Below are 16,564 nucleotides of genomic sequence, written 5' to 3' on the forward strand. Positions count from 1 at the left end.
TATGATTGATTTGATTGACCGTTATTTATCAGTCAGCGCATTGATATTTCTCTATCACACAGTAAAAAGTACTTCTGGGGCGTGTGTATATCAGAGTTTATTGCACGGCTTCAAACGCGTGTCAGCCAATCAGCTTTCAGGACAGGAACTATCTGTTTTATCATTTCTGGTAAACAACTCCCTTCACAGATATACAGTACAGCCCATAATTCTGTCATGAGGCTGAAACTTTGTCTCCTTCTACAAAGCATATTGTATGTTTGTCAGGCTTGCCTGAACTATTGAAGCATTGGTGCTGTGCACTGATAAGTTTTAGTTGTAATTAATATAAAGGAAATAAAATATGGTTTTACTAGCCAATTAATAAGTAATAATGTCCCCAGCAATTAAATGTCATACTTAAGAGTCATTTACAAATGCAAATCTGTTTTTAAATTTTATATTTTAATGGAATTATACATAGTATACCTTATCATATTATAATACTGTATTATTCTGTTCTTTTTTTGACATACAGTTTTTATTCATGCTTTTGATTCATCTGTATCTCACCTGTGATTAAGGAAAATATCATCAGTTGTACTCATCTGTATCATCATGTATGTTCAGTACGATAAAAATGATGAAATTATTTTAATCATAATGAAAATATCAATGAATGGCTTTCACCGTTCATTTATTATATTATAAAGAAAGGTTTTGCAGAGGTATTACTGTAAGTTTATGTGTTAAAGTTTAGTATGTTTTAGATCCTTAAAACTAGCTAGAAACCTAAAAATGTTATCACAATTGTGTAATTCCTTGAAGTCTGGTGTATGTTAAGTATGGCAAATATAAACTAGAAAACAACTTTATCTATAGAATTGCTAAATAACAGGTCTAGTAAAGCATGGCCCAGCATTCTGTGCTACTTCATAATGAATGATAGTAAGTGCCCCCACTGGTGATAAACAGTGCATATGCTGCACTGACCAATTGCAACAATAATAGTGCCCCTTTGTAACATTTGCTGAAAATTCTAATCAAAGTCATCCTCCTTAAAGGATTTTTTTACTTCTTCTTGAAAAACAAATCTTTGAGTCAAAAAACTGTTCAGAAATGGGACGCTACCAAAAAGTGAAACAATAAGCAATTGTGGAAATACCAAAGAATGAAAATTAAATTAATTTATCATGAGAACTTACATCTGAAGGTGCACATAACATTTCACAATTTAATTTATTAGTGAACCACAACATTCAAAAAGCCTTATATCTCGTTTTTCATGACATTTCACCACAAGTGCTAATTGTGATAACATATTTACATTTAAAATTGATCATTTATCCATATAAAAAACTTTAATTAAAATTTTTTAGGAAGAAACCAAATAATAGTAAGGCTGCTTGGTTAGAATTACAGTATAATCTCAAATTACCCTCATTTGCTAAAAGATATGCATTCTAAATGATAGCCTTTCATTAATATTAACTAAATGTAATCCCTAAATTTGAACAACAATAAAGAGAAGGCTTCAACAAATTTGTTTTGCGTCAGATGTGTTTTAACAATTAAAAGGTAGATATTAAAAGCATGAATAAATATGGTACTTAACATAAATATAAATTTAAACTATTTTTTCTGATTCTTTACACTAAATAATTCCTTGGATAAATATACAGTAGGAAATTAAGAAAATACAGTGGCACATTCATTATAGTTATTTCAATTTTAAATTTATGTAATAATGTATAATCATTTTTATACACGTTAACAAAAGGAAATTAGAGATACCTGTGTGTTTTTCGCAAAAATAAAAAAATGCTTTAAACTCATTAAAACATTAGAAACATAAATTCATAACAAAACTACATAATTTTTATTATGTAACTAATGATTTAGCTGATCACTTTTTCAATAAAACATTTTACTTTAGAGCATTTTTGCAATAAAACACTTCTACTTTAAATTACATTCTCATACAGTATCTGTTTAGAATACAGGGCCCTATATTCAGAACACTAAAGCTCTTAAATGTCCATAGGAAGCAATGGGCATTCACAAATGTACAGTATTTAGTATTTTGAATATAGGACCCACATGTTTTACAGAAACTGAGAAAAGGAATGTTTCTTCACATTTGTTCTGCTACCCTTTATCTGTTGAACTGGCACGCTTGTATGGTAAACTGTTTTTTATATTTATAAAAAATTCACTACTTTTAGCACTACCCAGTAGTTCAACCACCAAATGTAACTGTCTGGAGCAAAGGGTGGGCACTGTGGTCCACAAGTCACTTATAGAACTCTGGATTATGTTATTAGCAACATTCAACCAGAACTGTCCAGGGGATGCATACAGTAACTAAAAAAGAGCCATTGTGGTTGGGTGAGTTGAAATTATCTTGGGTTTTCATAACTTGCGATGAAACTGTCGCTGTTAAGACTCGCTAGCTACCTATACACTTTCAGGATTATCTATGACAGTGAATACATACTGTAATATCAGATATACAGTACATGATGACAACCACACAAACAATAATAAAGACACAAGTGCTACTATAAGCTTTATACTGTACAAAAGCTTGCAGCAAAAGTCTTACTTCTATAAGAGCAGAAGCCTCAAGCCGAAAGGGAAGGTGAATGCGTGCCTCACAATCTTTTGAGGATGTTTGAGGATGAACAAGTACCAAAATGGTCTTTTTGCAGATTTGTATTAGAAAAACAAATTGTTGTTACCTCAAATGTTTTGTCAAAACAATACTAAATAATTACAGGAATACTGACCAGAGGCATAATGGAAAAACTAACTGAAATGCAGGATGCTTGTTTCTTTTGGAAGGAAACTGCAAATGCAAATGGAAAGTGTCCTAAACAAAGTTACTTAAGCAGGAATTTTCTTAACTGAAATTCAGTTCTTGACCTAGAACAACATTGTTTTACATTACTATATGTTTTTCAAGCTGAAGGGTCATTTTGTTTCGTTTGAGTGTGTTATTTGTAATTGTAGAGCAGTGAATACTGACAAAAGTATTAGAAAAAAAATATTCTAATGTTTTTATACAGGACTCTTTCCGCAGGACTGAATACCTCGTTTTCAAAACACTTCCGAGGTTCTTCTGGCTTCTGACAGCTCATTTTGTATTGTGTTATTTTGGACCAGCAAATATAACAAAACAAATTGTTTTTTTTATAATAATTTAGTCATGTTAGAGTTGTCCTGAAAAGGTTTAGATCTCTTATGATTTTACTGAATGGTACTGTATAATTATTTCAATTGAGAGTGAATAATACTACTATTAAAATATAAAACAAAGATTGTTGTCAATTTTATTTTGAAGAATATAGAACTGTCACTCACTAAATAATGCATCTTGCTGTAATTCAAGAGATTACAGCTTCCTTTTTGAAGTAACAACACTATTGAAAGAGCAACATACTGTAATTTATATAGTGTTTTTTGCCCCGTTTACACAATTTTCATGCCAATCATTTTTGACCAACTGTTAATGACATCCTCTACGCATTACTATGGAAATTTAAAATCTGCAAACCACAGTCCACATGAGGAACACACAAGAATGTATCCAACTATAGCCAACAAAGGAAGCATGAGTATGTATTTAGTTGCCAGATCTACCACACTTAATTGCTTTCCTCTATCATCATTTTGCTGTCTTCTTATACACACTGCTAATACTGCTTTCTTAGTCCAGAAAATATTTCTAGTGAAATATTTTCAAATTATTTTAATATTATTCTCGTAGCACTAAATGGAAAGTCTTATATTTTTTGTATCATTGATTTTTTAAATTAAAGTAAAATGACAGAAGAAGACATCATTGATGGAAGAGACAATCCCTAGTACTTTACTTAATTGTTTAACTTAATGTAAGATTTTATTTTAATTTATTTTATTATAATTTTTGGAACCATATTAATTTTTTGCATGAATCACGCTCATAAAATCCAGTTTTGTTTTATTTATAGTTTTAGAAACAGATTACAAAATAAACATTAGAAATAGAATTATCTAATACTTTGTTTCTCACTTCATTTTACCTATCCTATAGCATTAACTGTTCCATTACATACTAGAAATAGTGGTTCCAATTTAAAACAACAGTTATAAAATGCATCTTCAAAGAAGCTCATCAGCTAACAGAAAGACAAATGTAATTGATTTACTCAAATAAATACTATATTTCCCTTCCAATTAATTGTAAAGCAGAATCTCCAGTGTACAGTACCTATGAAAAACTTAATCCTGGAATTACTTTTTCTAATTTGGCTGTTGTTGGGCTCTCCCACCCATAAGAAGAGACTTTCAAAGCCTTGTTTGAAAGTGATCTTCTTTATTGTAGGACTCCTCTCTACTAAGTGAAGGCTACTGAGAAACCACACCATTATATACTGTACATACAAACACAAACATATATTTGTATAATACTGGATATATTGTATACAGTATTATTCACATGTTTGGAAACACTGAGCTATAATAAAAGTGCATACATCTTTTAATAGAAACCAAAATTGCTAATGTATTTTTTATTTTATTCATGTATATAAGAAATGTGCTTTTTTAAAATAAATATTTTTGCTATTGATATTAAGTTGGGTGGTTAATGTCAAAAAGCACTGTTTAATATAAGGAGCTGGGGATTCTAAAGCTCTTTGATTCAGGTAATCTGAGAACTCCTTTAATTGTTAATTAGGAATTAAAATATTGTACTTTAATCAAACAATACAGATAATATGGTTAGAACACATTATATTTTCTTGTGTTCTAACCATACTAACATACGTTGTAACATACTACATTAAATGGAGTTTACTTGTAAAGATACAATTGTTTAAATTGCTTAAAAAAGAATGGAAAAATTCTGAGCTGACAGCAGCTTAAACCCTTAAATTAATTCATTCTTAATACCGAATGAAATTGTTTTATTTCCTTTACTGTAAATCAATGCAGAAAATATAAATACTTGCTGTTTTTTTTTACTGTTCCCTGTTGCATTTTAAAATTTAAGGCAATATATCATTAGTGAAAAATTAATACAGTATGCAACAGCTAAACTCCAGGTTCATATGCGTAAACCAGACAGCAGACAGATAAAATATTGCTGATGGATGCTGCATTTGGTTCTTCCCAGTAGCGCAAGCCCATTTCTTCCACTTATTTGGTCATAACAGAAGCTATTACACATATATATTAAAATTTGACCCTGACCTTACTCCTTTTTATTTCAAGTCTTAGACGATTCTTGTATGGCTTATACATGCAGTGTTTTATAGTTTTGTGTGTGTTTTACTGCAGTAACACCACTCCCTTAATTAACACTAAATGTATACCAGACACAGCTGTTACATTGGCAGCGGTGCTTGATAATCCAGAGCAGCCAGTGCAGAATGCTCCAAAACTGCTCAAACCTGAAGAAATTAATGCCAGATATTTGATTTTGTATACAATATTGCACATCTCACTCATCTAAATATTAGTTTCTCTCTGCATTTCATCATCCTGTGATTTCTGAGGACAGACAAGCACATCTTCAGGTGTCATCTTGGAGTCTTCTTCAGCCTCTTTCTGGTCATATTTAATTTCATCCTTTTTCAGGTCTGTTTGCCGTTTGCGTTCTTTGTCGAGCAGTCTGTAGTTGATGGCGTTCCCAACAAACAGCCAGATACTTGCAATTATCACAATGACTCCACAGGAAACATACATGTATGCGTAGTTCCCAGTCACATCCACCAACCAACCTACAAAGATAGATAAAATAAAGTTACAGATTGTAACTGTTCTACAACTACAAAGTGTGTAGTTTTTGCAATGGTTTTAAACATATTTGGGTTTAAAAATTGAATATTTGTTTAAATCTTATAATCATAATGGTGGCTACTAATAATGTTTTGTTTTGTGTAAAATTAAAGCTCAATGCCAGGTTAGCTAGCATCTTAAAGTTTGACCACTAGATGGCGGACACAGAAATGTGATACATGGGCAGTCTGAATACTATAACGCCATATTCAGCATCTAATTCATAATTCTAAAACTGTTATCCACTGGAGCATATTTCTGAGATGTGATTTAAATAATGAATTTTTATATGGGCAGTTGTCTAAAATTGAGAACAATTATTATAATTGCCTGGATAAAAACATGAGGTTTTCAGTCACTTGGTGGAGTGCATTTTGCACATTGTTTTAACTGTGAAAGGAGGTGAAAGAAATACACCACTTAGATAACGAAGGTTAAAAGTATATAGGAGCTGACATTTATATAGTTTTCATAAGTCTTTCTACCTGTCTGACATATACTATATTTAAAGATTTAAAAATATGTTCTCTCCTGTTTAAGAATAAGCAAATACTGTAACATATGCCTGCATTACAAAAGAAAATCAAAACTCTTTATTACCTCCCAAAGGTGGTCCAATAAGAACTGGGCAGCACTCTACGATCGTAACCAGCCCCACAGCACTGGAAAACCGCTGAGCACCAACAAGGTCCATTAAAGTTTCAAAGAGGACTGAGCTGACCATCCCAAAAGCAAATCCAAAGAATATTGAATATATTACAAGCCCTGTGTAGCCTTTTGCCAGTGGGCAAAGAATATGGCAAACTCCATTGTATAACACAGCAAAGCTAAAAAAATACTGAATTTTTGGTCTGATCCATTTAGAATTTGCCAGAAGTCCCATTGATGGTCTTGCAAACATGTCCACAAAGGCTAAAATGGACAATAAAAAGGCTGCCGAATATTCATCAACACCAATATCTTTGGCATATGCAGCCAAAAACACAATAGGGGCAAAGAAACCCACAAACATGATGACATTCCCTGATAAATAAATAAGAAACCCTCTGTGTTTGAAAAGGGAGAGATCTAAATACTTGTTTATTGTTTGCCATACCGATAACTTCTCAGTATGTTTCCTGGTATGCAGGAGTGGATCAGTTGTTTCAGATTCAATGTCTTTTTTTATTGGAGGTGCAGGTTTTGGTCCTAAGGGTCTCATCAGGGAACCAGCTACACAGCAGTTCAAAAGGATGCCACCCAAGATAAGGAAGCTTCCTCTCCAGCCAAATGAATTGAACAAAAACTGGTTGAGCGGGGCAAGTGTGCTCAGAAATACTGGGCTTCCAGCCATAGCTAGGCCATTGGCTATTGGTCTTTTCTTAAAAAAGTATTTGCCAATCATTGTTAAAGCAGGCTGCAAATTAAAGGCCAAACCAAAACCTAAGGAAGGAAAGGAAATACAAAACAATGCATGAGTGTGAATAACATTAACACATTTTGAAACTCAAAGTACCATCATTATCACAGCTTGGTGTTTAACTTCTCTTAAATCTATAATTCTATAATTCCCACAGAAAACAAGATACCACTTAATAGCAGTCAAAACTGACTCTACATAGTACCCATCAAGGAAAGTGTTGTAATTATAAGCATTAATACTATTATTATTTTTAGCTTTTTATAATTAATTTCTAGGACAGTACAGTATATATTTCTCCATGCAATGTACAGTATGTCATTAAATTGAACCTTACCTTTGTAAAGCAACTATCACCATTCATCTAAGATAGTGGTTCCCAATTCTGGTCCTGTGACCCAAACACCTGTTGAGTTTTGTTCCAGCTGAGCCCTTAGTTACACAATCAAACCCTTCATTGATTTAAGAATAAGATTAATCTGAAATTTTTCTTCCCAGATCATAACCCTTGCCATTGTGCGATATGAAAGTATAGCTTCTGAAACAGCCGTCAACACATTTACGCACAAAATCCTTTAAACAAGTTTCACCATAAAATTCCCAGCTTCATTTATTGTTAATATGAAGGACGTGAATGTAATTTGGAATGTGTCCCTGTTTCTGGCATGCATTCAAAGTCGAAAAAAAAATGTAGCTGTTTGAAATTTTGGGGTTGTCCAAAGGCTGTATGTAGCACAGAAGCTTTAATATTTAAAACCCTGTAGAAATGATCTTCATGCAGTAGAACAAAAAGTATTTTAGATTCTGGTGGCGTGGGCCCCGTTGTAAAATATTTCCACTTGTTCTGATCGTGGTACAAAATTTTAATGACTACCTTTAAATGTTTTTCAAAAGCTGCAACGTCTGACAAGCTAATTTTCAGATTCTCTGGAAAACCCAACTCCCAATTTAACAAGTTGTATTTTATAAGTGAAATAAAATCCCAAGTACAGTATGTGACTAGAAACAAAATGCAGAATTTCCAATGAAGCAACTTCTTAGATCAATTAAGTCTTCAATTATCTAATTATGGTAGGATGGAAAGAAAACCAGTAGGTGTGTTGGTCATCTGGACCGAGAGTGGGTACCACTGATCTATAAGAACAGATTAAACCTTTGATAAGGTTCATCACATACTATCACTTCCAAAGTAAGTAGTTACAATAGCGCATGCATAATTGCATTTCCCCTATTCATTTTTTTGTTGCTAGATTTGCACCTGTTGTTGTTTTGCTTCAAGAAAATTTGGAACAATTTTACTCTTCTGTGAAATTTGGAAGATCAACTTGTATTCATGTTCAAATTTGAATTTCTTAATATTTTTTTAAATAGTAGAATAAGTTATAAGTTACTATGTTATAATTATTATAACTAATCAAAAAATTATAATAAATCCCATAAAAGAGATCAACAGAGCTTTTTATATTTGGATGATTGCCAAACAAACTCCAACTACTGAAACAAAGCAAGAAAAGCAAAGCATGAGTGAATATAATTCCTTACACTTTAATAGCACTTTTCTGAACACTCCAACCAAAGTGCAACAGTACACTCACCACACATGAGCTATCAGAGACAAAGTGATGATGCCAGTTTATAGATGGGGATTATTAGGGTCCATTATTATTAGGACTGGTAAGGGCAAGTGGGAAATTTGGCCTGGACATTGGAGTAACACTCCTTATCTTTTCAGGAAACACCATGGGATATTTAATGACTACCGAGAGCCAGGGCTGCGATTTTATGTCTCATTCAAAGGACGGAACCTTTTTTTATAGTATAGTGTTACTACTGTATACTGTGCCATTACACCCCACACAAACCACGGGGTGAGTGCCCCTCTGTTTCCACTAACACCTTCTCCATCAGCAACCTTAGCTTTTTCAGGAGGTCTCCCATCCAGATACTGGCTCACACCTGATTAGCTTTATGGGGTTTATGAGAAATAATTATTATTAGTTCACAAAGACGATCCCAGTTTAGAATTCACAGTACCAAGACAGTTGGGGGGAACTGTCTGTATATTCCAGATTATATAGAAAAGTACAGCACACTTTTTTTCAGATTTCATTAAATTACTTTTAGCAGGTAATTGAAGGCTAACTTTACTCTTCTGTGCTCAAATCAGTTTAAATGTAGCTCCACTCAAATTTTCTTACCTCCAATAACTCCAATACAAAGGTAAAGTTGCAACACATTGTTACAGAAAGATGCCGATATCATTCCAATTGAACACAGGAAACCACCCATGATCATCACTGGTCGACAGCCATATGTGTTTACCAAGATACTGCTAATAGGACCTGTAAACAAAAGGATTAATGATTAAGAAAGTGATCCTTAACAAATTTTCAGAAGAATCAGATCAATCTTTTGGCTCAATATTTAATTCCTAAATGTTAATTAATTATTTATAAGTTATAAATGTATTCATGTTCAATTCTAGCTGCTTGTACAGTATATACCTAGAATTTAACAATACATATCACACAAGTTGTAGCTTAATTTCTTTTTACTCAGTGCAGTCTAATTTTGGAGAATTTTGCATTAGCAGTCTATTTTCAGGAACTTTGATACCCTATAAGAGACACCTCACACAGAATAATCTGCAATGCAATCTTGCCATCTGCACACAAACACAATCAAGAATTTTACAGAAAGCTGCAGAATCGGAATGAAAACATGTCAAAAGAAACAAACTGCACACAGAAAACGGTATGCATTACAGAAATATATACAGTATATATTTTTTACTGACATCAAAACACTAAAACCTGACTACACTAATTGGGATTGCTATGCTAAACATGTTAGGTAAATAGCATTATTTGTTTAAATAGGTTCAGTATTATTCTGTTTTGACCTTGAATTGATAAAGGAATCTCATTTACATACACAAAATCCCTCCACTGCAGTCTAGCGATATGTCAAATTAAGAAAGTCTCAAACATGAGCTGGGCTAATTAACACAGTTTAAAAGCCACCAGCACTTCCTTTGTGAGGATTTCTGCTCAATTGCTCAGTATTTTCATGAAAACCATTCCCTGCTAGCATTTTAATTTCTGACTATACCAAACGGAAAAATGCATAGACAAAAAAGCTAAAAAATATAAAGCTCATTTGCAACTTTTTGTATGGAGACACTATGCAGGCACACTACTAATTTGATAAGAAAAAACTATAAGTGCTACTACAATAAAGCCAGTAGGGATTTCCCTGCTGCCCTTGGGTGTATTGTGTTTGATTTAAATTTTGATTTTTAAAAACTTTTCTGGCGAGTATTGTGATTTAGAGTTCTTTTACTGTAGTCAATAAAATGTTATGTAGATTTTTTAATTAACCAAACATTTATGTAACTATATAAGTCTACAGAAAACATTTTTCATTACCAGTGATAACTTTGCAATGAAGTTCAAACTAACATAGCAGAAAACATAGAACATGATTGCCACACAGAGAAATATATATACATAAGAAATATAAGTGTTCTTCTAAAGAGAAGCATTATACACATTTTTCCTTTCCCCTACCCACCTGGAAAGAAACAAAAGAAAGAAAAATGGTTTTGTAGTGATACACTAATACTATAAATATGTCAGATCAATATTTAACATACTCAATTCTTTATTGAGGACACCTTATTCAGAATAGGTCCTAAGTTTCTCCTATGTTCATGATAGAACACTTCCCCCACTTAGGCTTATTCTCTGAGCTTCTATAAAACTTTACTTTCTTTCCTTCCCATACACAATACTCTTTCTGTCCCCTCTCCTCCCGACTACATCGCTGCATTCCTTCACCCCTGTCTGACTCTCTGTTCTTTGCACATGGATCCCACAACTAATACCCCTACCTTGGAATACCTCTCTGTCATCTTTTCTGGACTAATGCTCTTAGTCTACTTCTTTTCATTTCATCTTCCTTCAAGACTTCTTTGATTTCTCATTGTTTTCCTGATGAATTCAAGAATATCCACATTATCTCTGTTCTCAAGAAGACTTCACTTGACCTCTGTTCCCCTGAGAACCATCAAACTATTTGCCTGCTTTCTTACATTCTTCATGAGCACTGTCTGCTTGACTCTTTTCTGATCTGTGCTCTTGTGCTAACCCTCAATACATTGCTTGTGCTATTTTACTTACTCCTGTGCTAATTCTAGTCTATACAGGACTCCTTTTAACTTCATGCCCAGTTTATTCATTGATATCTACCCTGTACATATTGAACTACTAGCTTAAAGTCTAGATTCAGAAATAGATGCATTCTTTACCATTCTGCTTCTAACGATTTTGATCAGAAGACTGTCAACATATTAATTTGAACACATTCACCAACATTGTCAAGGCATCAAGGCATTTTAAATATTCAATATAATGTAGCCTAAGCTTATAATCAGCACACTACTCCTTAAACCAGTGGTTCTCAAACTTGTGGTACGCGGAGCGCCACCAGCTGGTACGCCATATGACCCTGGAACTTTGTTGTGTGCACTGAAAAATCGGGACGGGTTTTCATATTCTCTATTTTAATGTGTCGAATACGCAGCCTACGTACTACCATACAGCGCGCGCTAATACTTGAGTGGACACAAGAGCTACTATGTAATTCTATACCATTGTATAGAAATGCGTGCTACAAATGCAGGTGATCAATTGTATTTAAAAAAAGGTATCTCCAGCAAATAGGGAGGTAGGAGAATGTGCGTGATTTTGGAATGCTGCCAATCTTGTAAGCACAGGAAAGCATAGAAATGCATGCTACAAACTTAAGTGACCAATTGTATTTAAAAAAAGTTATCTCCAGCAAATAGGGAGGTAGGAGAATGTGCGTGACTTTGGAACAATGCCAATGTTGTAAGCACAGGAATGCATAGGAATGTGTGCTACGAACGCTGGCAATCTTGTGAGCACAGGAAAGCGTGATAGATAACAGAAAAATATTTAATAAACCTAACCCTAACCCAAATACACAGAGCATCTCTGTGTTTCGCTCCCATGCGCATGAAATAAAAATGTATTTTAACTTCTGAGACGGACTCCTGAAACAGAAACGGGGAAAAATGCAAGCTAGCGGATTGCTAAAGCAGGTAAGCCCCACACTATTTTTGAAGAACCTTATTTACCGTTGGCAAAAGAGCTGACACGTATTATGTTTGGAGAAAAAGCTGCTTAACAGCTCAACCTGCTGTCCCCTCTGAAAGACACAGTCACTCATAGAATTATTTATATGGCCGATGATATCAAAAGTATGCTGATAAGTGCGTTAAGATGAGCAGATGCTTTTCACTGCAATTAGATGAGTCGATTTGACCAATTTGCTCAATTACATTAGATACGAGCTTGAGGGTACATCCCATGAGGACTTTCTGTTCTGTAAGACGCTACCAACAGGAACTACAGGAGAGCACATTTTTCAGCTACTGAATGAATTTATCAAAGAGAATGGCATCGACTGGATAAAATCCATCAGAGTTTGTACAGACGGTGCTAGAGCAATGACAAGCCGACACAGTGGCAGTTGCACGAATTAGAGAGGTTGCTCCAGAAATGATTGGACGCATTGCAACATCCACCGTGAGACCTTTGCCGCCAAGAAAATGCCTGACGATTTAAAATCTGTTAGACTCTGTTGTGAATTGTATCAAGGTTAAAAAAATTGAATTCACATCTGCTTTGCTCGACTAAACAGGCTAACCCCTCTCACTGAAATGGTGCTTTTTTATTGTTTATTTTAAATTGTTGTTGTTCCTGTTTTTTTCTGTAAAGCGCTTTAAGAAGCCACCTTTAAAGGTGCTATATCAAATAAAGTTTATTATTATAATATTTATTATATGTGTATGTGAGTGTGTGTGCGTACACGCGCTCATGTTGGTCATTGAGATTTTCTGGGGTTCCTATGAGAAGATGACTTGTAGGTGGTACTTGGATGCTTTGGTTTGATCAGGGGCGGTACTTGGTCCAAAAAGTTTGAGAACCACTGCCTTAAACAATATAAAGTAAAAAATTTACTACAGAATTGACTACAAAGACTACAGAAACAAAAATTATCCTGCAGCTAGTATCACACCTTCCCCCTTCTCTTAACGACAGACCACTTTTCTTCTAAATTTGCTCCATTAATTGCAGGTTTCATTTCACACCTCTCTACACCTATTCTGACTTCACACCTCTTGATTGGCCTCTCTTTCTGTCCCCTGCTCCCACCTCTCGCTCCTCCTCTCTCCCAGCCTGTCTTCTCCCGCTACATTACCTTTGCTTACTGCCTTGTCTTTCTCACACCTGAGGAAGGCTCCATGGCCAAAATGTGTTTTCTTTCTTCTTTTTTTCAGCATGGAATAAACCTATTACTTGTTCCTTTGCAGCCTACGCATGCTGGTGCAGCTACCCACATGAACTACTAAAGTAAAAAATGCTACATAAGAAATTATAGCCTTTAACTGGAAACCAAAAAACATCTTGCAAGCTTGATTATTCAGACAAAGATTTTGTCTGCATCTTAATTTTTGGTTTAAAAACCTGTCCTATTGATTTGAAAAGTAAAATACTCATAATAACAGGGCAAAGTGTTTTTCATTGTTGTTGAGTTAGTCTTGACTGATTAGAAATTATGATTCAAGTATTTCGTTTTTGAATTGAATAAGCAAACCAGCATGACTTTTTTATATTTAATAGTCCTTCTTAGGATTGCTTAGAATGTAATGACATACTGTAACATATTCAGATGCATAACACTTTTTCATCTAAAATCTGTCCATGTTTATTAATCCTGTATTCCAGTGTTAATTGTAATGATATCCATTAATAAAAAAATAAATTAAAATGAATGTACTTGCATGGTGAAAATATTAGGTGAAAAGCTAAACTATGCCAGTCTTTCTCATACGGTACCTTGTATTTCTGCTTTCCACATCCCTAAAGCAGTGATCAGAGAGTAGTTTACTATTTTATATGCTTCAAGGAGCATTTGAACACAAAGATAGTGGCATACAGTTTGCATATGCCGCAGTATCCTTGAGGCATTAAGGTAATTAAAGCCTATCTGAGACATTCAAAGGGCGTGTGATTTAAGAAACTGTATTTATGTGCAACATCACAATACAGACATAACTGCTATCATTATACAGAATTCTCCTTTGTTATAGTTGCTTAATAAAAGTACAAAATAAACTCTTCAAATCAGATGTAATACCTGACTTTTTCCATTGACATAAACATAGAATTGATTCATTGAAACCTGAATTAACCTTTTAATTTTAGCAGTTACATATATTGAAAACTAATGCCAATTTGTAATACAAATATATTTTCATAACACACTAATGTGTTTATATTCGCAATATTTGAAACTCATTATATTTACAGTATGTGAAAACAAAAAGTTTTATTTTTAAAACTTGGCAATAAGTACTTAGCAGTGAGAAAGTACTGTATATAGACAAGATATCAAATTGAGTTGCATGACTTCAAAGAAAACTATTGGAGTTTTATTCTCGTAAATAACAATTGTACTTATTAATTAACATTTATCAATACTAATACAGAATCCTGTTTTCTACAGCTCATTAAATCCCTCTGTAGACCTGCTAACGTTTAACTTCTTTGCAGTGACGATGCTCTACTACTCTACTTGTACTGGGTTGCACAAAATACATCATATTGTATTTCTAGTGGATTAATTAACCATATAATTAAATATAGAATGAAACAAAATAATGTTCTGCTTATGTTTTACCCCTCTTCTTTCTGCTATCCATTTTTTAGCATTTAATTTCAGACTATCATTCAGACTATTTTTTGAATATTTAATGATTTTTGAAAAATCATGTTATTCAATTAATATTTATTGTCCAAGTAGCTCTAGACTTTACAGTTAGCCTAAATTAAGAAGTACTTTTTTATTTTGCTTTCCTTGGAATAAAGTTTCCAGTTATACAGGTCATTTTAAGGGCAGTGCAAATTAGGTCGTTGGCATTCAACACATGATGTGCCCTTATGGAGAATAACATCTTGTGACAAATGAGAGAACACCATCCAACATGCTTACCTGTTGCCAAATCAATTTTGATTAGTCAGGTATAGTACAGAGAATTTCATTCCAGACAAGGTTACTTCAGAATTTAATGGTACAATCTACATTAACTATTTGCTCATAGCAGAAATGCAACAGCCTGTACACATAGTTAAGCTTGTTTGATCCTGCTTTGATTTTTCTCCCTCAGTAATTCAATTCAATTTATTTTTATACAGCGCCTTTCACAACAAGGTTGCCCCAAGGTGCTTAACAAAGCAAGTGACCATACATGTTGTGAATACAGAACAGAAAAGACCAGAAGACAAAATTGATTACTCCTAATTTAAAGTGGAATTGCAGTCACAATTTCTCAGACTGGTTATTAAATCCCTGTAACAAAATAAATTAATTAAAGGTATTTCAAAATTTTTCAAATTCCGAATTAAGCACAAAACTGTGAACTTTGTGAAAGTAATGTACATTATAGTCATCATGTTATCACAAACTCCTGGTATAACCACAGCAAGAGCGAGAGTTTGCACGAATTGCGACGTGAAGCGGACCTTCCTGCTCACTAGTCACTGTAATGACTAGTGTAATGCGATGTATGAGCATTTAATTGCAGAAATATTCCAACGTGATGTGATCTGCATGCTGAGTTAACAGGTTGAGTTTGACAACAAAACAGTCTTGACATCAACAGCAATATTTCTATCGGATTGAAAGAGATCTATTCACAGGTGTTCTTCTTTACAATGTAACAGGCACGCTTCACCTCACCGGAAGTTTGGTTGCCTCTTGCTGAATTGCAGAAATGCATACCTGGAAATTTAGTTAGTTTTATGTTGCAAATTGGAGGTTTTACTCATTACTGTGTACATTTTACTTTCATTGTTGATTGAAAGAAATGCACTCATCAATGTCATTCCTTTCTAATCACAAAATAAAAAAATAGCATTGCATTTTTTTTCCTTTAATGGAAAGAACATTAGTTTCCTTTAAAGATTAGTAATGTAGAGAATACTTTACTAGTCATGATTCCTACAACTGTCAATTTTCAACCAAAAGAAATCAAGAGCTGCAAGTAAAAGTAGGCACATCCAAATTAAAATTTAATTATAACATTGTTTATGTTATTTACTTATATACAGTATATATAATTTTGATAACTTTTCAAAAGAAAGTTGTCACAAGTTATCAAATCAAAGTTTATCATTTCTAATAATAATCAAATAATCAAAAGCTAACTGGAATGCTCTTTTAAAATATATAAAATATTTTGTTTTCAATGTGTATTATTCATCAGTAGGAGTG

The 16,564-nt window shown here is 33.6% G+C and overlaps 1 protein-coding gene across 1 annotated transcript in view; it reads right to left on the reverse strand.

Annotated features, from left to right (window-relative positions):
- Nucleotides 1-1,199: 1,199 nt before the first annotated feature.
- Nucleotides 1,200-16,564, reverse strand: part of LOC148654804 (monocarboxylate transporter 2) — a 48,294-nt gene continuing 32,929 nt past the window's right edge. The window contains exons 3-5 of the mRNA XM_088644770.1: nucleotides 9,400-9,543; nucleotides 6,403-7,224; nucleotides 1,200-5,744 (exon numbers count right to left, since the gene is read on the reverse strand). Of these exons, the coding sequence (XP_088500896.1) occupies nucleotides 5,473-5,744; nucleotides 6,403-7,224; nucleotides 9,400-9,543 (1,238 nt within the window). The 3' untranslated portion in view covers nucleotides 1,200-5,472. The remainder of the gene's footprint in view (nucleotides 5,745-6,402; nucleotides 7,225-9,399; nucleotides 9,544-16,564) is intronic.

This window comes from Lepisosteus platostomus, chromosome 9 (assembly GCF_059453375.1).
Source record: "Lepisosteus platostomus isolate fLepPlt1 chromosome 9, fLepPlt1.hap1, whole genome shotgun sequence".
NCBI lineage: Eukaryota > Metazoa > Chordata > Actinopteri > Semionotiformes > Lepisosteidae > Lepisosteus > Lepisosteus platostomus.